The sequence below is a fragment of the Lissotriton vulgaris genome, chromosome 1_1 (assembly GCF_964263255.1).
Source record: "Lissotriton vulgaris chromosome 1_1, aLisVul1.2, whole genome shotgun sequence".
NCBI lineage: Eukaryota > Metazoa > Chordata > Amphibia > Caudata > Salamandridae > Lissotriton > Lissotriton vulgaris.
The window spans coordinates 984,117,992-984,142,974 of NC_141685.1; the positions used below are offsets into that span (position 1 = coordinate 984,117,992).

Here is a 24,983-nt window from a genome sequence, read left to right on the forward strand (position 1 = left end):
TCAAGGACTCTCACTCACACACATGGTTACACACACAAACACATATGCTCACACATACACATGCAGTCTCTACATAAACACTCTCACTCGTAAGCATGCACATGCTATTTTTACCTACCACAGTTGCCACCAAACTTCAAGCTAAGTGTTCTCCATTTCTTATTATACAAATAGTGAAAAACAGCCTCTTTATGGTGACCAGCTGGGGTAGGTGGATATATATTCTGAGGTTCCTCAAGGTTTTTTATCCTCACCTTCTACACCCTCCAACAGTGGTGTAGCAAGGGGGCAGCACGAATTTTGGACAGCAATCGCCAGCACCCCCGCTCTTTAATGCTGCCCCAGGTGGTCAAAGGTCTAGCTACGATACTGCCCTCATGAGTAATGTCTGAGACAGGTATGAGCGTTGTGTAGATCTTCGCTGCCCTCAAATAAACTGGAATCAAATCTGATTGACTGGCCATTATACCAGGAAACCTTACTATGTGTTCTGACAACAATACTAGAGATCATTATGTTAGGACTCAAATTATTGATTCAAACACCCTTATACCACCTGCCGAATCCTGTATGATCATTGCAGGGATGGTAAATGTAAATAGTTCCAGGAAAACTTCTCTGTTAACTTGAAACATCTCTGGCATCAAATCTAAGAGCAATGATATAGGCTGGGGGTAATTCATAGAAAACGGAGACTTTGCCTGACGCAGAAGACATGGGTAAGCATGGGCGAATTATGCGAATCTGGCGTTCGCGAATTTGCGTATTTGCGAACTCGCAATCCGCAAAATCCGCGAATTCTCGCAATTTTTTTTTTTTGTGTTTGCAAGGGTTTCTGCCAGTTCGCGAGGGTTTTGTGCCAGTTCGCAATTGCGAATTTACTTGTCGGCTCGCAACGGTCGCAACTATGTTGTTTCTACGTCTGGTTCATCATCACAGGTTCACAGCACCCTCTGTTTCACCACTGCCACCCTGTTTCACCCATGCCACCCTCTGGTACATGCCAACCTCTGGTTCATCACTGTAGATTATGGGTTGAAAAGCAAGCACACCTGCCCTGCTTCAACTGACATGAATTAATTTGGGGTTGATTTATTAATGTGTCACTGTTTTAAAATTCCAGTCTGGCACCTGCTTCCTTATCTGTAATTTGCTTTCTGTTGCAGTGCAATTTTTTTTCCAGGACCTTTGTGGCCTACTTGTAGCTATTCTATGAGCCTGCTGTGAGGGTCAGAGCAGCGTCATAGAATTGTTGCAACTAGCAACTGAACTCTGGAAGGGCCCCAGTCAGGAAGCACTACAGGGAATGGTTACTAATGATGAGTTTGAACTTTTGCACCTGCTGAGTGCTTTCAGTTTTGCAAAACTCGTTTTTCTGCAGAACAGCAACTGTAATGCCCCAAACAAACATAGGCAACTGAACTCTGGAGGGGCCCCTCAGGAAGTACTACAGGGAATGGTTACTAATGATGAGTGAACTTTTGCACCTGCTGAGTGCTTTCAGTTTTGCAAAACTCGTTTTTCTGCAGAACAGCAACTGTAATGCCCCAAACAAACTTACTTGTGAAAGGTGATTTCTAATCCAAAAGTGATCCAAAGAAAGTCAAAAGGCATCAAATCCAAAAAATGCCGCACGCCGCAATATTGTATCACCAAGAAAAAAAATCCGCTGCGTGCGAATTTGCGGATTTTCGGTAAATTCACAAGAGTCCGCAGGATTGCGAATTTACTGAAAATCCGCAAAATCCGCGAGCGGAACGGATTTTCTGCCCATGCTTAGACATGGGCCATAGCCCCCCCTTCCCCCCACCACCCCCACTTCATAGATGGTATTAAAACCTACTGTATCCCAGCTCACTCTTTTTGTGCAGGCTTCTGCCGGTTTAAGTCCTTGGGTTAAAACTAATTTGAAATGTCAAATTAAGCAGATCTGCATTAATTCACCTGAGATATTGACCCTCAATATGCAGCTGCCTCAAGATCAGAAACTTCTCCTGATCAATGTATACAGTAGGAGTATTAATAAGTCTGTTGAATCTCAAATATTCCAGGTATAATCTGATTTTTTTAAATCATGTTTGGCAAAGATTGACAGGTTATCATAGGGAGTGATTTTAACACTTTCTTTGAATCATCCTTTCTGCTAGAGATTTGACCAGAGAAAAGGATGCATTCAGGGGTACCCCGGAACTAAATGTTCCTACTAAGATTTCTCATCTTACAAGGACTTTCTACCAATTAGTTGACATAGTACTCTCTTATGGTCTCCGTGCCTGCAATGGTCATTCGCCTTCAGACATCTGTGCAAACTCAACAGTTAAAAGAGGGTTATATAGAAGTGACATTGATTGTATTTCTGTTAATTCAAGATTGCGGGTTGAATTGATACACATGGCTGTGGTACCAAGACATGAGAATGATCATGACCCCATCATTCTTTAACCTAATGGTACCCTGTTCAATATGCTATGTGCTCTCTCTCAAAAAGGTTAGCTGTTTTGTCCATTACCAATGATAGAATGAATGTAATGTGGAAGCAGGCATCAAAATGTCCATTTGGTATCACAGCTATGTATAGAAGCCTTGTTCCTGTTCGCCATCATTTTAGCCAAAATATGGAAAGCGCAGTGATACTTCTGGCAGCTCATACAGCATTCTTTGCAGATCTAAAATAGTTTTTTTTAAAAGACCAAAAATTATTCCTAGTAACACTAAAGGAACCCATGTTTGGTTAAACCCAGAGTGCTGAGCTGCCAGGAATACACTTATTGATGCTTTTTAACACCATCACTTCTGCAGCAATTCCTCCTCTGTGCTGAGAGGCTTTGAAGCCCACTGTTCATGACGAGCTCAGCTCGTCATAAGCACAGCTCCACTGTGCCTCATGACGAGCTGAGCTCGTCATGAGCATCGAAGGGGTTAAAAAGGGGATAAAAGCAACTTGAATGAGGCTAGCATTACATATACAAAGACCCAAGATGGCGCACATCTGAAAGAATCTCTGAAAGCGATCGGCCATACGAGGAGGGTTAGCGCAGTCTCGGTGGAACCCTGGGAAAACGAAAGCAACAAGCGGGGACAAGGTAACAAGCGCGGCGGCTTTCGCTGTCTCCTGCATTTCGCCCAAGAAAAGGTTATGCTGAAAACTAGAGAAATATATATAAGGTACAATGTCCCAATAGGTATCAATAAATAAGGCAGTTTCAAAGGTGCATGCATCAAGCATTACAGGTAAAGAACAACAAGGAGTCTCAATACATTTGTGAAAGGCTTATTAATCACCATCTTGTTTCAAATGGGGGATACAGTTAAAAAGCAGCACTGTACATGAAAGCATTCATAAAACAACCCAAATGGCACTTGGTGACAAGGTGATAACAAGGTGAAAGTGACGACGCAAGTGAACGTGGTGAACAGCGTGGTCGGCGCAAAGTGACTAGAAATATTTGGTGAAGGCTCCACAATAAATACACATAATTTCAATGTTTTAAATTGAACACAGTTATGAGCCTAGAGGTAATGCGCCAAAGAATTGCGCTGTAATTGTCGACGGCGTTTCGATCCTCGGTGATTTGGGATCCTCTTCAGGACAGGGTTGATGATAGATGGAGTGCTGCATGGGGATAAAACCGAATTCAGAGATCGGGCAAGGGTGTAGGGTAGCCTAACTTCAAGGGCGGGGGTGTGAGCCGGGTGGAAGGGCAATTCACACAAGGGCGAAAGAGCCAAGTTATTAAAGAGCAGACCTATGAGTGATGGTGGTGATAGGTCTCATGCAATTACTCCGCGCGTGAATATGGAAAGGGGGGCCTAAGGTGGAGGACGGGGAGTGGCAAGTAAGAGGCACAGGCATGTGCCAGTGGCGTACCTGAAGTAAAAGAACGCTGACATTGGGTAGTTATCAGTCGTGCAGGAGCTATAGATGCGGGTGATCCTGCCAGAAAGAAAAGCAATTATCAGGATGACGGGAGAATGGGTGGAGGGGGGGGAAAGAGGGAAGGGGGGAAGGCGGGGAGACGGGGTTGATGAAGAAGCACGACTTACAAGGGGTGAAGCAGTGATCCTTCCCGGGGGAGTTCAAGTCTCAACGTTTGGAGTCGGTGCAGCGCCTGAAACGGGAGAGCCTGATTTAGAGCAGGCGGTAAATCACGGGCACTATCAGTTTTAAAAAAGCCTAGGATCGCTAGGATGATCATTCGGCAAAAAGGGTCGTAGTTTACCTGATTGAATCTCGCGCTGGAGCAGATTAAATCCGTGGCGTGAGTTCCGATTCTCACGGAGGACAGAGGTTGATCGCCGCTGCTGGATCTAACCAGGAAGTAGCAGCGAAAGGGGGCGGATGACGTGTTGGGAAGGGGCGTGAAGGGAGGGAGGGAGGGAGGAGGGAAAGAGAGGAGGTGACTGCGCCTTGAGGCTATGTCTAACAACGTTGAAGTGTTGGGAAGGGGCGTGGAGGGAGGGAGGGAGGAGGGAAAGAGAGGAGGTGACTGCGCCTTGAGGCTATGTCTAACAACTAACTTGAGTGTTATATCAAGATATGATTGTAACAGCATCAAAGGGAATTGAGAAAACACAATTATTTAAATAAACCATTAGAATCACAGTTAAATCAATTGGTTCTAAATGCATAATGTATATATATATACAGATCAGGGGTGAATGCGCAGTAATTGAAGCATGGCTGGAGTAATTGCTGGAAAACAACCCTGTATGAATGGTAGTGATATCAGTTGCATGGAGGGGGTTAGTACCTACATTGGAACACATAGTCAAGCAAAGGGCTCATGTACCGTGAGGTAGGCATATGCCATGTTCAGGTAGATAAGGGCAGGTTGAGGGTCCCGGAGTAGAAATTCAAGTGATTACAGTACTATTCCACTCATCCAGAGTATTAAGACCCCGGTTTACAGAGTCTACCAGTGAAATCCATTTGCATTCAGCTCGGTTTAGAAGCATGTTTATGTTGCCACCTCTAATCGGGAGTCTGAGATGTTCAATCACCTGCCACTGCAGGTCAATGTCTCAATGTCCTTTCTCAATGAAATGAGGTACAAGGGGTGCTGAAAGAACCTGGCAATTTATTCGGCTTTTATGTTGAATCATGCGCTGTTTCACCATTTGGGTGGTCTGGCCAATGTAAAGCAGATCGCATGGACAGCGAATGGCGTAGATCACGTTAGTGGTTTTGCAGTTGGTATGGCAATTCAGTTCATGGCTTCTTCCATTGTATATAAACTCTTTGGTGTTGATGGTGAGTTCACATACGCTACAACTCTGGCATTTGTAATGTCCTTGAATTGGTGCAAGGCCCCAGGCGGATGTGATGGTGTGTTTGTCTTTGGAAGTCTCTGGCCACGTGATGGCATGTACCAAATGATTTGCAATGTTGTTGCAATGTTGATATGAGAAAAGAGGAGGATCCTGGAATTGCTTTTCAGATCGTAGCACTCCCCAGTTCTTCTTGATGATGGCACTTATTTTGTTACTGTCTGGTCCAAAGGTAGAGACGAACGGGATCCTTGTCGTCGTTTTTTTGGTATTGGGAATCAATAGATTTTCCCGGTGGTAGTACCAGGCCCGTTTCTTGGCTCTGATGACCAATCTACAGGTGTAACCTTTGTGTATTAGTTTATTCACAAGAATGTCTGCTTTGCGGAAGTAGTCCTTCCTCCACTTGCAATTACGTCTGATACGTAGAAATTGTCCGAATGGCAACCCATCTCTTAGGCCTCTAGGATGATGACTTGAATAGTGCAGCAAGGTGTTGCGTTCTGTGGATTTCCGATAAAGAATAGTTCCCAAGGTGCCCTCCTCCGCATGTATGGTTACCCTCCCTCCCTCCCTTCACGCCCCTTCCCAACACGTCATCCGCCCCCTTTTGCGGCTACTTCCTGGTTAGATCCAGCAGCCGCGATCAACCTCTGTCCTCCGTGAGAATCGGAACTCACGCCACGGATTTAATCTGCTCCAGCGCGAGATTCAATCAGGTAAACTACGACCCTTTATGCCGAACGATCATCCTAGCGATCCTAGGCTTTTTTTAAACTGATAGTGCCCGTGATTTACCGCCTGCTCTAAATCAGGCTCTCCCGTTTCAGGCGCTGCACCGGCTCCAAACGTTGAGACTTGAACTCCCCCGGGAAGGATCACTGCTTCACCCCTTGTAAGTCGTGCTTCTTCATCAACCCCCCCTACCCCCCTTCCCTCTTTCCCCCCCCTCCACCCATTCTCCCGTCATCCTGATAATTGCTTTTCTTTCTGGCAGGATCACCCGCATCTATAGCTCCTGCACGACTGATAACTACCCAATGTCAGCGTTCTTTTACTTCAGGTACGCCACTGGCACATGCCTGTGCCTCTTACTTGCCACTCCCCGTCCTCCACCTTAGGCCCCCCTTTCCATATTCACGCGCGGAGTAATTGCATGAGACCTATCACCACCATCACTCATAGGTCTGCTCTTTAATAACTTGGCTCTTCCGCCCTTGTGTGAATTGCCCTTCCACCCGGCTCACACCCCCGCCCTTGAAGTTAGGCTACTCTACACCCTTGCCCGATCTCTGAATTCGGTTTTATCCCCATGCAGCACTCCATCTATCATCAACCCTGTCCTGAAGAGGATCCCAAATCACCGAGGATCGAAACGCCGTCGACAATTACAGCGCAATTCTTTGGCGCATTACCTCTAGGCTCATAACTGTGTTCAATTTAAAACATTTAAATTATGTGTATTTATTGTGGAGCCTTCACCGAATATTTCTAGTCACTTTGCGCCGACCACGCTGTTCACCACGTTCACTTGCGTCGTCACTTTCACCTTGTTATCACCTTGTCACCAAGTGCCATTTGGGTTGTTTCATGAATGCTTTCATGTACAGTGCTGCTTTTTAACTGTATCCCCCATTTGAAACAAGATGGTGATTAATAAGCCTTTCACAAATGTATTGAGACTCCTTGTTGTTCTTTACCTGTAATGCTTGATGCATGCACCTTTGAAACTGCCTTATTTATTGATACCTATTGGGACATTGTACCTTATATATACTGTATACCCGGTCCCATTTTGGTTTATGGGTTTCACTCCTGTTCCTTTTCGCTTTGAAAACTAGAGAAAAGCGGCAGCTGCATAGACCAATATAGAGAAGAAACTAAACCGCATCTGTATGAAGGGGCCGCCATCTTGCCAAAGGAGCTGTAGGAGCTGAAAGAGTAAAGGCATCGGAAACAGATGGAGACCCGCCAACAATTGTATTAACAAAGGCGATACAAAGGGAGTCGCTGGAGGGTGCGTGGCCGCCTATTGTTCTGAGGCCGACCAAAACTGGGAATACAGAAAGTGGGCTTAGCACCAGGGGCCCGCGCTACAATATGAAACTGAAAGTGCCGGAGTGGGGGGCGCCATCTTGTGCCACCATTGGTGCAGAAACGGGAGCAACGCAAGGACGAACACAGCGCGGGGAAGCTAGCCCCACAGAGATAAGCACCCGAACATACCCAAGACACTGCAGAAGGTGACTGGAAGCCCAAAACTATCACAAAAAAAACAGAAGGTGGTCTTAGTGCTGGGAGCCCGACGTGGCACTAAGAGAGGGGAACCCCTTTTGCGCTGACACTGGTACGCGAAGAAGGTCACAGCACTGGGAAGCTAGATTCCCCGAAATACCACCACTGCGGAAGAATGGTTATATGCAGCTGAGCCAGCGGCAGATACTGCTTGAAAAAAAAAACGAGACACATCAGGAAGAGCCAGAAAAGCCTGCAACCGCGGAGGCGCCTGGGCAACAATATAAGGCAAGAAAAAGGAGCAAACATATCAGCACGACGATATCAAGCAAGAAACCGAGACTACAGAGCGGGACTTCAAAAGGCGGGGTCCCACCAACTAGGTGACCGGGATGATTCGATGCCCTGCTAGGAACCAGCGGGTAACAAAGACAGTGGGGGTTAGACAGCACTGGCATCATTCACCATGCCACAGAGACTACCGAGAGACTGCCACTAGGTAATAAACAAATCCAAAGAGAGAAGACGTCAACCAACAGCAGGTCGGAGATTAGGGGGTGCCACAGGATACATACACAGCTTGATCACACCTGAGGTCAAGAGGAGGAGGAGGGTTCATAAAAGACAAAAAAAAATCCGAAAAATCTCAAAAGCAAGAATTTGAACACCCCAGAACAGAGATACAAAGGGAGGTGGCCACTACAAGAGCCTCGGGTAGGAACCAGGAGTAGGAGAAGGCACAAGAGACAAGATTCACATTCCAGAGAAGCACCACACACAAACGGAGCACCATCATCCCCCTACCGCTGCGGAGACAACTAGATACAACACAAAAAGAGGACAAGAGATACAAGCTCCAACAAACCAGAAGAGGCCTGATAACCATGGCAGGCACTGAGGGGAAATTCCAGCAGCAAGAAAAGAAGAAGAAGGGGGACTTTCAATCGAACTCCCGTATCAAACAAAGCAAGATATCAACGCCACACTAGACATAATCCTAAGGAAACTGGCTGAGGTCCACGACCTAGCCAAATAAACGAAACAAACCACAGATGCAATCCAGCTGGAACTGGCAGCGGTCAGAGCAGACATCCATGCTGCAAGCAACAGGCTATCAGTAGTGGAGCAGCGAGTTAGCGATACTGAAGATGGGGACCAACGAGCAAATACGGCCCCTTAAAGATCTATCCAAAATGACAGCAATGCTACAAAGGCAGACAGCAGAGCTGAAAGATAAAAACAGGAAAAGCAACATAAGAATCCTAGGTGTCCCAGAGGGGGAGGAGGACAAATCAGGATCATGCATGGCCCTAATTGAGGAGCTGATCCCCAAAATAACGGCATCCAATTTACCCAACCACTGGAGCTGTACAAAGCATACAGAGTATCAGCGGTCAGATCGATGAACCAGGCAGGCCCGTGCCCAATAATCTGCAAGCCGCTGCACTCACAACACACTGATGCTATTTTCGGAGCGGCAAGAAATTCACAAAACCTGCTATGGAATGGATACAAAATAATCCTTACACAGGACTATTCCAAGACGACAGTTGACACAAGAAAAGACTTCCCGGACCTGAGAGACAAGCTAAGGAAAGAGAACATAACATTCTCTTTTGCCGGACCAGCAAAATTCAAAATCACTGACAAAGGAAGGACAGTCATCTTTGAAGAGCCAGAAGAACTGACCACATATCTAAAAGGGCCTACACACCAAGAGATGGAAACCTCGCAAGTGGGAACAAGCAAAAGAAGTGCATCACCAGAACTAAGGGTGGAGTAACAGCAAGGAAGAAACAAAACTACGAGTTACACGAGATACAACCATATCTACCTCAGAAAACCGACATCATCTACCTCAGACCGAAGAAGCTACAGAGCAACTACCTCGAATCAGACCACCACACATGAAGGAACCGCAGCAAAAGACCAGTCAAGATACCAGAGACATGTTCATGTTGCCTACCCAGAGGCGCTGGACTAGACAATCTCTGCCGAGCATTATATCCTTTTCCTACATTTTTCAGGGTCCCAAGGGAAAGCTAAGGGGGGAGAGGGAGGCAGGTCAGGGCATAAGGGGACCCGATTGTTGAGAAATATATAACAGACCATCCACGATGGCAGAGACAATATGATGTTGTTCACCCAGTGACACTGAACCAAACAATCTATACCCGATAAATGTATTCTCTCCATAGTAACTGGGGTACCAATAGCAGCAAAATGGGGGGGAGGGAAAGACAGGAACCACAAGGGAACCTGTCATAGCACTGCCGCCTGGTAGGCCCTCAGTGTAAGCTGGGAAGGGTTTATAGCAGCCATATTCGCTAAAATTAGAATCTCCCGGGGGGCGGGGGGGGCGGAGTGGGGATATTGCTGTCGCACGTCCATTGTACGATGGTTGGCTGGGGGGGGAGGAAGGGGTGTCCGGGTTGTCTGTATTGTCTGTCTCATCTAAGTCTATATATGATATCCATTGTCTCCTGTCCTTTCACTTTGCTACACACTATACCTCTAAATACAAGAAGGAACATTGAACCAGATCCGGCACATGGAAGAGTAGGACCCACACATTGAGAACACGTGAGGGAGCTGAGCAAAACACAAACAGAGAGCGCAAGGAAGAGGCGAATGCTCACAAGTACCCATGACACAAGATAACACGAACCAGCTATCTGCTAATCTAAAAATAGTGTTGATAAATGTTAAAGGCCTCAACCACCCAGTAAAAAGAAAAAAGATCCTAGACTACCTGGCCAAGACCAAGGGCGATGTCCTTCTGCTGCAGGAAACTAGGCTGTCATTAGAAGACGCAGACAGAGTAAGAGCGAGGTGGATAGGTCAGGTGGCCTGCTCCCCAGCATCTGGGAAGAAGCAGGGGGTGATCACGCTGGTATCCAGGAACTCCAACATTAAGTTAGTGGACCAACAACAAGATGAGACAGGGAGGATACTAATCACGCAGTTGAAAAGAGGGGACGAGACCATACATCTCGCTAACCTATACGGTCCGAACAAAGATGACCCAGAATTCTGGGAGGGCGTCTCGAGGAGACTGAATGTAATTTCCCAATACGAATTACTAGTATAGGCGGGTGATTTCAATATAGCTCTAGACCATACACTAGATAGACAATCACACTGCCACTCACTACTGTCCAAAGTTCAAGGCACCTTAAGGAACATTTGCGACAAATACAATCTCAAAGACCCTTGGCGATTACAACACCCAGTCACTAGAGACTACACATTCTACTCCAACCCACACAACTCCTACAGCAGGATAGATTACATCTTAATCTCAAGCTCGCACACGCACTTAATGGACTACACAGACATTGCGGCTAGGTCTATCTCAGACCTCTCGTGCATCAGCCTATTGCTGAGCGGACGTCGTAATGAGGACTTACCACGTAGATGGAGGTTCAACAGCGATGTCCTGGTATAATAGAGTAACAAAAGTAAAATTGATGAAGACATTAAAGAATACGTAAGACTTAACGACACACCGGACATGGACCCTAGGTCCGTATGGGATACACTTAAGGCAACAATCAGGGGCACAATAATAGAGATTAAAGGAAAAATGAACAAGAGAGCAAAAGCACCGCTAGATCAACTAGAAGAAGAGATAAAAAGACTAGAAACAGCCCATATCACAAAGCCAAAGAACAGTTCCACCTTAGCAATAATCACAAAAAAGAAATACTAGTATAAAAAGATCCTGAGTGAAAGGACAGGACTGTGGGTAAACAATTATAAGGCAATCAACCTCTGCAAAGCAAACAAAGCAGGAAAGATTCTAGCCTCTTATCTAAAGCACAAACAAAAGCAACACACCATATCCTCAATCACCGACTCAAAAAACAATACACACACGAGGCATAAGGAAATACTAAGAACCTTCCGCAAATTTTATCAGGACCTGTACAAAAAAGACAAGTCCCTGGATGTGGAGGGATGCACAGGATACCTAGAAAGACTAAATAGACCAAAGATAACAGGTGAGGAAGCACGCACCCTAGGGCAGGAGATAAGTGCAGCAGAAATTGAGGGGGCAGTAAGGTCTCTTAAAGACAACAAGGCCCCGGGCCTGGATGGCTACACAGCCTCATTTTATAAAACATTCCTAGGCCTCTTGAGCCCTATCATGAAGAAAGTGTTCAACCACCAAGATAAGGCAGGAGCAGTGACACAGTCCATGGCGGAAGCAAATATAGTAGTCATCCCAAAAGAAGGCAAAAACACACAACTACCCCAAAATTATAGGCCTATCTCACTAATCAATGTCGATTGTAAAATCTAAGCAAAAATACTGGCCTCAAGACTGAACAAGGTACTGCCAAAGTTAATAAGCAATGCACAAGTAGGATTCCTAAAGACGCGCATGTCGCATGACAATACTAGACTCCTGTGTCACATACTGGAGTGAGCTGCGGCAACTGATGAGCCAGCGGTGGCGATAACATTTGACGCCGAGAAAGCATTTGATAGGGTATCCTGGCACTTCTGGGAACAGTGCATGTGGACATTCAACCTGGGAGAGGCATTCACAAATAAAGTAATGGCCCTATACAAAAACCCAAGTGCAAGGATAGTAATCAACGGAGCGGTCTCAGAACCCTTCAACCTGCAGCGGGGTACAAGACAGGGCTGTCCGTTGTCACCCTCACTGTTCCTGCTGGCCTTAGAGCCAGTCATCAGAGATATCGGGGCCAATGCCTAGATGAGGGGCTTTACCATCAATGAGGTGACGGTTAAACTAGCTGCATACACGGATGAAATCCTAATAATCAAGGAGTGTCCCCAATCATCTATCAATGCCCTAACGGAGACCATAGAAAAGTATTCCGACCATACCGGATACAAGCTAAACAAGGACAAATCGGAATGTAAGTCCCTTAACATCAACACCACCAAAAAAACACTGGGGAATTCGGGCCTTGCCTGGCAGACCGAGTTCATTAAATACCTGGGGATACAATTCGGTAGGGACCTCAGGAGCTTGCTAGAGCACAATGAGAGTCAATTAGTTGCAAAATTAAAGGGGCTCCTGGAAGCATGGTCACCCAGATACATAACATGGTGGGGGAGGATTGAGACAATAAAGATGATGATCACGCCAATGGTCAACTACTTAGCTAACATGCTTCCCCTAACATTAACGGACGATTTCCACCAAAAGATAGGCAAGCTGATCAACACATTTTTGTGGAGGGACAAGCGAGCGAGGATAAGCCTGAAGAAGCTAAGACTACATAAGAAGCTGGGAGGGCTTAACCTGGCAGACTTCAAAACGTTCCAAACTGCCTTCCTGGCAAAACAAGGGGCATACAGGGTTCTCCCTGAACAATACTATACACCAGTCTGGCTCAGGATTGAGAAGAGCTTACTAGATAACCTAGAGCCCATAACCCTCTTCACGGCCAACAAGCGCACACAGTCGACATACCCAATACTCAAAAACACACGTAATGCCCTGCTCAAGGTAGACCAGAAAATGGACATCAGTATAAAAAACACGAGATGGGAATATCTCTGGGGAACAGGAAGATAAGGTACAGGGGAAAACCATTATCCATAGACACATGGAAAACAATGGGCCTCTCCTACTCAATCCAGTTAGATGAGGAAGATAACCTGCCCACCTTCAACATGCTAAGAGCAAAGCTTAACCTCCCTGACCTAGAATTTTATAACTTCCTTAAGTTTAGAACCGCTCTGACGAAAGCGAAACTCAACAAGCACAAACCCTCAATCATCCAGTACATGACTTATATTAACAGAACAGGACACCAAGTGAACTAGGGGCCACACTCAGCAAGAAAGAACTACACCTTTTATGGTCTTCCCCCACACAAAACAAAATCTCCCTGGTACTAGCACAGACAAAATTCTGGCTACTACACAAGATCTATTGGACACCAGCTCGTCTGGCGACCTTAAGGCTCAGAGAAAACGACCTTTGCTGGAACTGTCACAAGGGAAAGGGCGACCTAACTCACCTAATATATCACTGTCCAAAGGTCAGCAAATTCTGGGATAAGATCTTCAACTTCATAAAAAAAACACTAGGATGTACACTCAAACCAGAATTCACCTCCCTCACAACTGTATTTCTAACTACAGAGCTAGACTCACAACAAGACAGAGACCTATTGGGCCTGCTATTGACAGCGGCAGTAAAAATAGTTCTCACCAAATGGAAAGACACTTCTAAGGCAACCTTCAAGGGCTGACTCAACTGGGTTACATACCTGATGAGGGCTGACACAATCGCCCTCCAGCACTCACCGTGGAAACAACCATGCTGGGGCATGTGGGATGCCCTGGACAAATACCTCGACGCATATGGCCCACCTTAAACTATACCAACACAAAGCAACAAGCTTGAACACAGCATAACCCCACCCAGGGGCCAGGTCAGTAGCAAGTAATAGCAAACTTCTTGTATTTTTTTACTCCTTTTTTCCTTCTTTCCTTTTCACACCTCCCCCTACGCTCTATGGGCGCAATTGGATAAGGGGGTCAGCCAAGCACGTAAAATCTGTAATGTGGCGCCACCAAACCAACGGCCTTTGGCTGAAAACCCTGTAACGAGAAGTTTAAAGAGGACTTTATGTTTTATGTTTCATGTGTGTATGTAAAAACAATAAAAACATGTTGAAAGAAAAAAAAAATGAGGAATGGAAAAAGTCCTTGAAGCCTGAGATTTATGTCTAGCCTCAGAAGTGGGTTGAACATTTTACAGTACTGTATTCAGCCCCTCTAGAGGGAACATGTTTGAGGATTCTGATACCAATTATAATGATACTGATGTGGCTTCACAAACCTAGCTCCCAACTCCTTCAGGTGGAACTATTTCATTCGGAAATAGGTTTCCTGATGCCAAGAGATACGTACCCTCTGACATGTTACATTACTGGTACTTATCTGGCTGTGCGAGCACATAGAGCTGGGAAGTTGTATGATAGAACAACACAGGTAAAAACACTGCATGCCTTTTCAATGCATGTTTTACCCCCACATTATTTTGGCCCGCATATGCTTGTACTTCGCATGCCATTACCACGCATTATTAGTCTAACTAAGGGAAGTATTAGTAAGGTAAGTTATATATATATTTCTTTTTATCTTTTTTGAGGGCAGACCCCCGAAACCTGCATACTTACCTTAAATGTGTGGTAAAGGCATGCGTGTTATAGGCCTATATGTGGTAATAATTTGTGTGGTGATAAATGTGTGGCAAAGGCACTGTGAAGTAAAACATGTGTTGTAAAGACAGTTTCCCGAGCTGGGAATGTTTCTAGTTTAGACAGAATCCCTGCTGATTTATACCACTCTGACCCCTCAATAACATATATTAACGCCATCTCGAATGCAGTTGCTGCAGGAGCTCCAGTTCCACTTGCCTGGAAAGGTGTGGAGAGTGTTCCAATTCATAAGAAGGGTTGCCGCAGTATACCTGGCAACTACTGTCCAATAACGCTAATCAACAACTCACAGCCGATTTTCTATAAACACGTCCTGGATAGATTATCCATCTGGATGTTAGAAAAACGATATTCTTAGTCATTTCCAGCCTGCCTTTAGATGAGGACTAGCATGGTGGACCGGGTATTCCACTTTCTTATGCTTAAGTGGAAGACAGTGGATATCAATCAGGCAGCCTTTACGTGGCCCCTAAGGGGGAATCTATGGAAGATTGTGAAGGAGTTGGGTGTCCCATCTGTGTTACTGGAGGTAATAATATGCATACAGAAAGATAACTTTGCTCAAGTGCATTGGGGCCCAAACTAACCAAGACCATCTTTGTCAGCATAGGTGTACGACAGGGATGTGTCTTATCCACTACCCTTTTTTATTATTAGTTACAAATGGTTGTGTTGAATACTCAGAAAGTGTGCAAATAGTTCTCCAACTCCAGCAGGTTTGAAAACCTCTGCATTATTATTTGCGGATGACACATTTCTAGTATCAAAAACATCTAGAGGGCTCCAGACCCTCCTTGAGAAACGTGCCTCTTATCAGGTGTGCAACGCCCATTAGGCTCAAAGGGCTTCAGCTCCCCCCCCCACCCCTCCACCCCCACGTGTGTGGCAGCCCAGGATGAGAGAGCTTCCCGGGCACACACACAGCCACACCCGAGTACTTAACAGGTCTTTAAAAGACCATTTGCTTGTTAACGGGGGCTTGCTGTTTTTTCACCCCTTCTTAGAGACCTAGCATCACCACTCTGTGTATTGCTGGAAGAATTAACCCCACAAATTTTTTTTGCCCCCCCCCCCCCAAAATGTGGCTCTAGTTGTGCCTCTGCCTCCTATTGTACCATTAACAGCCTGGAGACTAATGCACTTAAAAGAAGTTTATGGGTATAAATAGGCACAAGCACTCTAATGGTGAGTTGACACTAGGCGAAACATTATTGGAGTGAGAATCTAAATTTGATTACATAGGTGTCAGGCTTTCAGACTCTAAGTCCTGGCTCCTATTATTATTATTATTATTATTATTATTATTATTACAAGTTATAAGGCACACTCCCTGTTGTAACACAAGTCAGCTGCTATCATGAGGATTGCCATCCGGTCTGTTGTTCATACATTCTCCCCCACCCTGGAGATTTATAGAGCTCAAGCAGGTAGCAACCCCTTGTATGGTTCCGAACTTTGTGGGCATTGCATTGTGGACACCTTAGGGGAGACTGAAATTATCTTTATAAGATCTTTGTTGAGACTCCTCAGAAGTTCTCCCTTAACACAATTGAGACTTGACTTAGCTTTAAATCCACTGGGTGAACACACTAAATTGAGACCTATCATTCAATTGTTCTGAAAACAGTCCATCGTAGAACTGGATCCCTAGAAGAGAGGCTCACGGGACATCTTAGAAAGCATACAATATACTTGTGGATGGTGGTCGAGCACTGCGAGTTTTTAATGTTGCTGCTTGATTTGTGTTTAGTGTGCTCCCGGGTATCACTCCCCACTCTGGAGTGTAAGTAAAAATAATGACGTGGTTAGCAGATCCAAATCCTTGGTCTGTCTCCCTGGGCACTGTAAATACTGAGTTTCCAGCTATTTTATAAATAATAAATGCATTGATGTCTAATCTCATATAATATGATACAAGCATGAAATGTTTAAACACTTTGAAGATAGATGTGAAGACAACATCTGCTATGAACGATATTGACAAATAAACAGAAGTGAAACACTTAAGAAAGTTACTCAGCATCTTTATTATTTATTAAATAGCTGGAAACTCAGCATTTACAGTGCCCAGGGAGGCAGACCAAGGATTTGGATCTGCTAACCACATCTTAGAAAGCCTCACTGCACATACGATTCCATAGTTGGGATACATTCAGAGCTTTCTATCTCCATTAGGTTTGAAAGCTTATTGGTACAACACGTCTTCCATTACTCCCAATTCGCTAAATTTTGTGAAAGAAAGAATCTGGTTTTGTGACTAAGAGAAGACCCGTAAGATTACACCGATGGGAAGTCTGACAAGTCTTTCAGTTAACAAAATGTGAACTAAAATTAAAAGAATTCCTCAATTACATTTCACCTATCCCAACTAAAGGTCTGTGGGACCAATTCACAGAACTAACTTGAGACAAAATCCTAAACTTACAACCATTTTGGTACTCACAGAAGGCACTTACTCATTTTGGTACTCACAGAAGGCACTTACTCATTTCGGTATTCACAGAAGTTAGGACTCCTAACTTTAGGACTCATAAATGCCTTCTGTGAATACCGAAAGTCTTAAAGTTAGGATTTTTCTCAGTTTAGGAGTAGTAAAGTTAGGGCTTCATGCCTTATCTAATGGAACGCTGATTGCTTCTGTAACTCTGGTAGGATTGATCATCCATATGCAGAGCTCCTGCCGCCGGCGATGGCATCCTAGAACCTCCTTGAGGTAAGATGACTTACTAACTCCATGACAAAGTCAGAGACACTTGCTGCAGGGAAATATTGATGGCGCGAAATTCAGATTTTCCTCTAAAATGTCTCAATTTATAGTACCTCTCCTATCAAGTCTTAACAGCCTTCTGCGCCTCTTTTCACTGCTAGATTGAGGCACACGCAAGGCCAGTACAGATCTTTTGAAAAGTGACTAACAGACCTTCACTGCCTTCCTGAGAGATTACAAGGTCCCGTTCTGTATCATGCTGCAAATAATAAAGGTTGTGCAGCAACAAACGATGAACGCAATGCTGAATAAATCAATCATTCACCCCCAGTCAACAAGTCTGGCTTAAATCCATTGTTCTTTTGCTCACTATGCCTACCCAGTTTGGAACCAACAATATGCAAATCAGTCTTGACCCTGCTCCTCAAGGGAACAGTCCAGACCAAACTGCCATGCCAGGTCCTCCCTAGACTGGAATGTTATGTTATGTTATGTTACTGGGTGTTTTGTAGAGCGCTCAGCTGCTCAAAGAGCGTCCCGGCGCTATAGATCCTCTTCACAAACTACCAGCAACCAACAAGACAGCCAAACGGTACTAGAAATCCAAGGAACAACTTACAGAGCAAAGAGATACGTTTTAAGTCCTTTTCTAAAGGCGGACAAATTAGGGCACGTTCGCAGCATCAGGGGCAGAGTGTTCCAAAGATGGGGGGCAAGGTAGCTAAAAGAGCGACCTCCACAGCGAACACGTCTCACTACCGGTACCATGGCATAGGCCTGGGCAGCAGACCTCAAGGGTCTAGATGGAAGATAGAAATTGACCCTTCTCTGCAAATAGCCAGCGCCGAGATTGTGAAGCGCCTTAAAAGCTGTAGTTAAGGTCTTAAATGAGATGCGCTTGCGAATCGGCAGCCAGTGCAGAGTGGCAAGGAGATTGCTCGCCCTGGCTCTTCTGGTAAGGCCAAAGATTGCATCCTAGGACCGGTTACAGGGCATCACGCCTCATCAGCCCGGCTGGCTTGAATCCACTGGCAAAGTTGTTCAACCTCCTCTGATGTGTCTGTAAAATTTACCTTCTGTCCTGAATTTTGACCCTTTGTCCTGAATTTTTGACTCACCGTCCTGAATTTGCACCCATGCCAGTTGGCCGCCCTACTGCGTGGGAAGACGAGGACTCCACCTGGCTCGGCCCTCGGTTACTAAATTCCCCATTAACTGGTAGAGACTGACTCACTCTTGGGAGTAAACGCAGGTCCCTGCGGATAGATTCCGCCCCCCCTGAAGGTTTAGTCCTGTCCAGCGATAACGCTTTGGGGATCTACCAAGTACCCCATCAGGTGTCTACCTTCAAAGTTTACATTCGTCCCGCCTCCTCCCCCGCTCACTCACGCTGAACCTAGAACTGTACCTGCTGGGTAGTTCCTGAACTTGTCCTGTTTCTGTCGTTCCCCTGCGTCGGCCTCTTCGTCGTCATCATACCGATCCATTTCTTTCTTCGGCTTGCGGTCTGCGTGGGTCTCGGAGGGGGAGGTGGTCGAAGGAAGGCAGGGATTCGTTAGAGACGTTTCAGGGAGCCTGAGGCGAGGGAAGTGTATTACGGAAAGGGTGCGAGGCGAGTGCTCGAAAGCTGGGCAGTCTTTCCCTCGGAAGCACCCTTTCCTCTCTGCGAAGGATGCCTGCGCAGTGAGCGCGTGCGGGGCGGAGCGCGCCCTATCCAAACCGGAGCTGACCACGACATTTTCCCCTCGCCCTACTCACCCGAACGTCCGTCCCCAGGCAGCAACCTCTGACCCATCTCCACTGTTTCCAAGAAAGATAAGACCTGTTTGTTTTTTTACGCTTTTGGAGCACCCTTCCCCTCACATTATCCAGAAAGACACACCCCGGGTTTAAAAAACAATGAACAATTATGACATTTCCCGAAGGTAAAACATGATTTGTTAGACCACGAAAAACACCACACAGCGAAAAAAATGATGATAAGCCGTTTACTGCTGTCCAGCTGAAACATATTTCCCTTCAATTTCTTTTAGTGATAATGCATGTTCCCAAATGTACAGACTTTTCGGAGGAACCAGCCTAACACGACACCTGCCCTGGCCCGGCAAAAAGAGATCTTCTTGATGTGTGACTGACTCTGGCCGACTCTACGGGCGTCTAGGAGACATCAGCATGACATGCAACTAACTCTCCCCTGAGGCATGACGCAACTGGCTCTGTCCCATCCATTAGTGAAACCTCTCAGCCTTTTCTAGCCCTGACACCTTTTCAGAGGTGTGGGCTTGACCTGAGACTAACACTGTTTTCAGACTTAACAATCTTTAAAATGCACTGGCCCGCATGTGACGGACTCACCCAGCAAAAAGGCGTCTCGGATCCATCTTCCGCATGTGTGACTACCAGCCAATGGTCGAAGTGGGCGGGGTTGGCAGGGCATAGCGTGCCTCTACTTTTTAATTTAACAGAATTCGTCCCCCTAATTTTTTTAAATACGTCCCTGGACGGCAGAAATAGTTAAAGCTTATAAATAAGGCTCGGCTGTTCGTGGCCGTTGGGAGAGAGGCTTGGAGAACGGAGAAGGAAAAGGACTCTGGGCCTCATTTATGAAAAGTGACGCATCGCTGCATGAAACAGCGATGCGTCACTTTTCATAACTCTGGGCCTCATTTATGAAAAGTAATGCACCGCTGCATGAAAACAGTGATGCGTCACTTTTCACTGCGCCCTCCTTGCGACACCAATGATGCGTCATATTTACAGTATGACGCATCATGACGCAAGGAGTTACAGATACGTCAGTATTTCTGACGTATCTGTATGGCACAAAAGCGACGCATTGCTAGAGTGTGTCACAAAAGTGACGCAGCTCCCGCAATGTGTCCTTTCACATGGGGCAAGCCCCATGTGAAAGGGCCTGCGTCAGTCTTACGCCTGCTGTGAGGCAGGCGTAAGAAATTGACGCATTTACGCCCTGGAAGTGGCGCAGTGAAATCTTACAGATTTCACTGCATCACTTCTATGACCCTTTCTTGCATCAGAACGCCCCCCCCTGCATACATTATACCTGGCGTAGGTATAATGTAGCACAGGGGTTTACAAAGTGACGCATCTACCTAGATGCGTCACTTTGTAAATATGGTGCAACAAGGCACATTTTTTACGCTGCTGGTGCATCACAAAAAGTGATGCACCGGCGGTGTAAAACTGACGCACGGCCTCTTAAATGAGGACCCCGGTCTTTTCCTTCTTGCCCAGAAAACACAAGGACAGTGTTCACTTCTCCTGCTCTGATGCTGTCAGTTGCGCCCACTCTCTCTCTCTTTCTTCCTCTTCCCCTCTCTCTTCCTGTCTCTGTCTTGCTCTTCACTTGCTGAAAACCGTGACTCCAAGTACCATCTTAACCTCTCTTTTCTCTCCTTCCTTCCATGTGAAATGGATCCAAAAAAGAAATTAACACTTTTGCTGGAAATGTCGTATGTGTTTGGACATTTTTGTATTCCAAAGTGCCTCCTCGAGAGGGAGAGAAAAAGGTACAATAAATAAATAAAGCCAGAGTAGTCGCAAAGTGACCAGATTGGTTTTATTCACACCCACACACATTAGTGCGACTTTGAAAGGTTTGCCATTGAAGCGCTACTTTCATTTTCTTGTCTTACTTAGAACAGCATTGTGCAGCAATTCTGGAGGTACTGCAATGCCTGGTTAAAGCATGGAGTGGAAAACGTTTAATGTAATTCTTAACAGCTTTTTACCATATTTTAGTTTATACAATGTGTACCAAGGCTCTGTGTTCAGGGATGTGGTCTTTTTAAACCATACTGTGTATATGTTTTGTAAGGACATAAGCACTGGACATTGAAACAGGTCCCTTCCAGTCACTGTTGCCATGTTCTTAACTTTTCAGGCAAAAACACTAATTGATTTCTGATTAATGAGCGTAAAAGTTAAGGCAGGGATACCCAAAGTATGCCCAATGGGCCACATGTAGCGTCCTGCCCTTTAATTGCGGCCCCCTGGTGAACAGCGGCCCACTGGCGTGACAAAACTTGAGGGGGCTCCCTGCACGGTATATGGAGGAATATATGACGTAACAACACATGCGTTTACAACGCATGCCTTTACAATGCGGTCAGTACAACGACTGTGTTATACCCTGCGCACCATTACAACGACTTGCTGTAGTCTGTGCAGCAATAGGGAAGGTTATGGATTTAAAATCCAAAACCTAAAGCCCCCTACAGCAAGGTGTTGTAATGACTTGCGTTGTAATGGTATGCATGGTAACAGCGCGATCGTAGTACTGACCACGTTGTTTTGGCACCGCGTTGTACCGACAGCGTTGTAAGTGCTGTTTTCCACATGGAGGGGCCACCTCCGGGCTCAATCAGGAGCTCTCCAACCAGAGTATTGTTCTGAGGGGGCCCCTGGAGCTTGGAAGACCGCGCACCGCGGGAGCATGAGGGGGGCCTGTGTTACACCACGGCACCTGATAGAGCAGGAATATTCAGAAAGCTGTGCAACAAACGGGGCATATTTTATTTACATGTTAACTAAAGTAACAATATATAAGAAAAGAAGGTGTCCTAGACAACCTATCTTTAGGAGCACCTTTAGTTTTAAAGACATCTTTCACTAAACATGTAAAAACATGATAGACTCTGCAAACTTCAAAAACGTGAATTTTGTTAATATGCATGAGAATTTTACCCTAGTAGAACAGATTATATCACTTCATTGCAAGGCATTTATCAGCAGGGATAGTTTTCAAACATGATTTTAGCAACATTAATGCCACCCTCCTTCTGAAAACAATGCCATTCGTGAACCAGGAGGCACTCTTGTATGTGGTAATGTGAAATAGGAGGCAAAGTGAAATGAACCAATTGCCTGGGATCACACTAATTGGTCAGGTGGGGGAAGCCAGGACTGCTCCCAGGTTTTCAGGTTTCGCATTTTGCAATACAGCCACCAGATGAGTACCTCTTTCCCTCTCACAGTGCACATTAGATGTTAATGCTTTGACTTTAATTCTTGATGCATGAGAATAGAGCGTCGGTGGAAGACAGAAGTCATGTGAAGGCTCAGTTTGTTGTCCACACCATGCATCTGCTTTGTATCCCCCCACGTCCACCTTTAATCACCCAACTCTCGCACTTCTGGCATCGTTGTGGCCCTGAGGCATGTCACAGACAGTACTTTGCACCCCCTTGGGAAATGTTTTCAGGAACCGGTGCGTTAAGGTAACCATGTTGTGCCTTCTTACAATTCACATGCCTTACTTAATCTTGCATTCCCTATGAGTGTTTGCTTTTTCCAGGATGTTGTTACATTTTTTCCAGGCAGCATATTACTCTTGTCTATTGCATAATTTGATTTGAGTTGCATCCAGGTGTTTATAGCAGGGCACTATTGAGTTATAGCTGAAGGTAGCGCGAGTTTCTCAGCAGGGCAGTATGGTTTTTATTAAGAGAAAGGATGTGGCACTATGGCCAGAGCTGCTGAATTTGGAACTGAGGAATCATGTTCAGCATTCATGACCAGTCCACAGACCACTCTCCCAAGGGAGCACATATGCATGCTAGACCTTCAAAGGTCCTGCTAGACCATAGAAGCCCTGGAGTCTTAGCACCAACGGTGGCAAGTATAGGCTAACCTTGAAGTCCTGTTCACCACTATCCATACTGAAGTTAACCTCCAGTCTTGCGATCAGGCCTGCGAAACAACACGCCCTAGAGCAACTGTGACTCTGTCACTGAGGTCACAGGACCCTTGAGGCCAGTTTGCTTCACTCATTGGTACCAGCATTGACCTTGTTTCAGAAGTAGCAGTTCAACTCACCAGGGATCAGCAATACACGATTTGCATGCACACTAAACTAAGTTCACAAACTTTACAGTCTCTCTGCTTCATGCACAAGCACTTTTAACATGTGCTGCCTGCTTTGGTGCCACTGGAAATATGCAGCAATGGCGGACAACATTATGTCACAGTGTTGACTAAATTATGCAGCAAACAAAATGCTACAACGTGATGCAGTACACTTTCTGATACTTTATTACGTTTGCATTTTTACACATATTACCGATCGCTGCAAAGATTTCGACTCATTAGTACCAGCGTAACATACAAATGCAGAAGGGAAAAAGGTGACCAATCAACCTTTGCAAAGGGCCCTCCACTTCGCAGCAACACAAGTCACATTTTTTAGTAACTTTTGATCCATTTGAGCTACAAACAATTTCTTAGTTAAAATCGTCAGATTATGCAGCAGATGATGTATTATGTGGCAAATATGGCAGAGCCATAATTATGTGGAAAACATTTGCAAACTAAGCTTTTTTGCCATTCATGTTTGAACTGATCTTGTAGGAAAAGGGAGGAGAAGTGCTGATGAGAGAAACTACATGATTCAGAGACAAATGGCTTGTGATTCCACTTTTAGGCGTATTTGGGACAGTCTATGTTTGGAAACATATCCCACTTTGTGAGTGTATTTTAATGTCAATAACCCCTAATAACCCTAAATAAACATGTGTATCCATTGGTTGAATTAAATAACGTAATAAGCTGTAACTGGTCAGGGAAATGCCAAACAAATATTAAAAATTGGAATGTTTTGCTCTTTCTGGCCATGCCACTGACTCCGTCCACCGACCCAATCCTCAGGTTATTCCTGTCCACCGATTCTCTGCCCACAGTTCCCCTGCTTTTTCCCCCCACTTCGACCACTGCTGCCAGCCACATGCCAGACATCGCCTGACACGACTGACTTTATGTTATCCCTACCTTACTGTGAAAGGCACCGGCCCCAACTGTCAAATACATTGCACACGCTCTACCAATGTTACAAATGCTGCAGAAACACCCACCTGCCTTGTTACTGACTTTTCCACCTGCATTTGCAGATATTTTCAGAAGGAACCAACTGGATATGCAAAGGATTGACTCTTCCAAGAGGAACAGGCAGGACTGTAATGGTGCGAGCAAGTTCACCATTCTAGGCAAAATATATCTTGCCTACCGAAGAGCTCCATTTAACTAATAAGTGACTGTGTATACCAGGACTCCAGACATTTCAAACTTTTCAGAGCTATTTGTACCCCATGCAGCTAATTAATCTTCTGTACTTTTTAAACATTTACCATTCTGGCACTGTTTTTATGGACCTTTTTTTCAGCTCTATCTGGAACCAAATATTGAGGTCCACATTAATGGCCCGGTTTGCGTCGCTCATGCACCTTGCAACGTGTAACCCTGGGCGTAGTTCGGGTAGTAGCGTTACGCGTATCTACGCGAATTGCACTTCTCACTACGCGAGGTCTGCGTAGCTACGCGAACTGCGTAGTGCACTGTAGAAAATGCTGTTCGCACTGATTGCACAGAGCTGGATGCTTGTCCGCACTGTGCAATCAGTGCAAACTGCATCTTGCACAGTGCAAGCAGTTGTTTTCTGCCGCTCGAGTAGATTTCTACTCGAGCAGCAGCTTTCTTAACGTGGACTGGTAGTTTCTCATCGGGAGGGGTCGCGAGCATATGCGACCACTCGCAATGAGAAACCT

The 24,983-nt window shown here is 45.5% G+C and overlaps 1 protein-coding gene across 2 annotated transcripts in view; it reads right to left on the minus strand.

Annotated features, from left to right (window-relative positions):
• The window catches only part of LOC147748345 (CD209 antigen-like protein C), a 358,434-nt gene extending 339,271 nt beyond the window's left edge, over nucleotides 1-19,163 (minus strand). The window contains exon 1 of one of the 2 annotated variants that reach the window (XM_086960502.1): nucleotides 18,833-19,163. In XM_086960502.1, the coding sequence (XP_086816628.1) occupies nucleotides 18,833-18,911 (79 nt within the window). In that variant the 5' untranslated portion in view covers nucleotides 18,912-19,163. The remainder of the gene's footprint in view (nucleotides 1-18,832) is intronic. The other variant, XM_086960511.1, reaches the window with a different exon arrangement.
• Nucleotides 19,164-24,983: the final 5,820 nt, after the last annotated feature.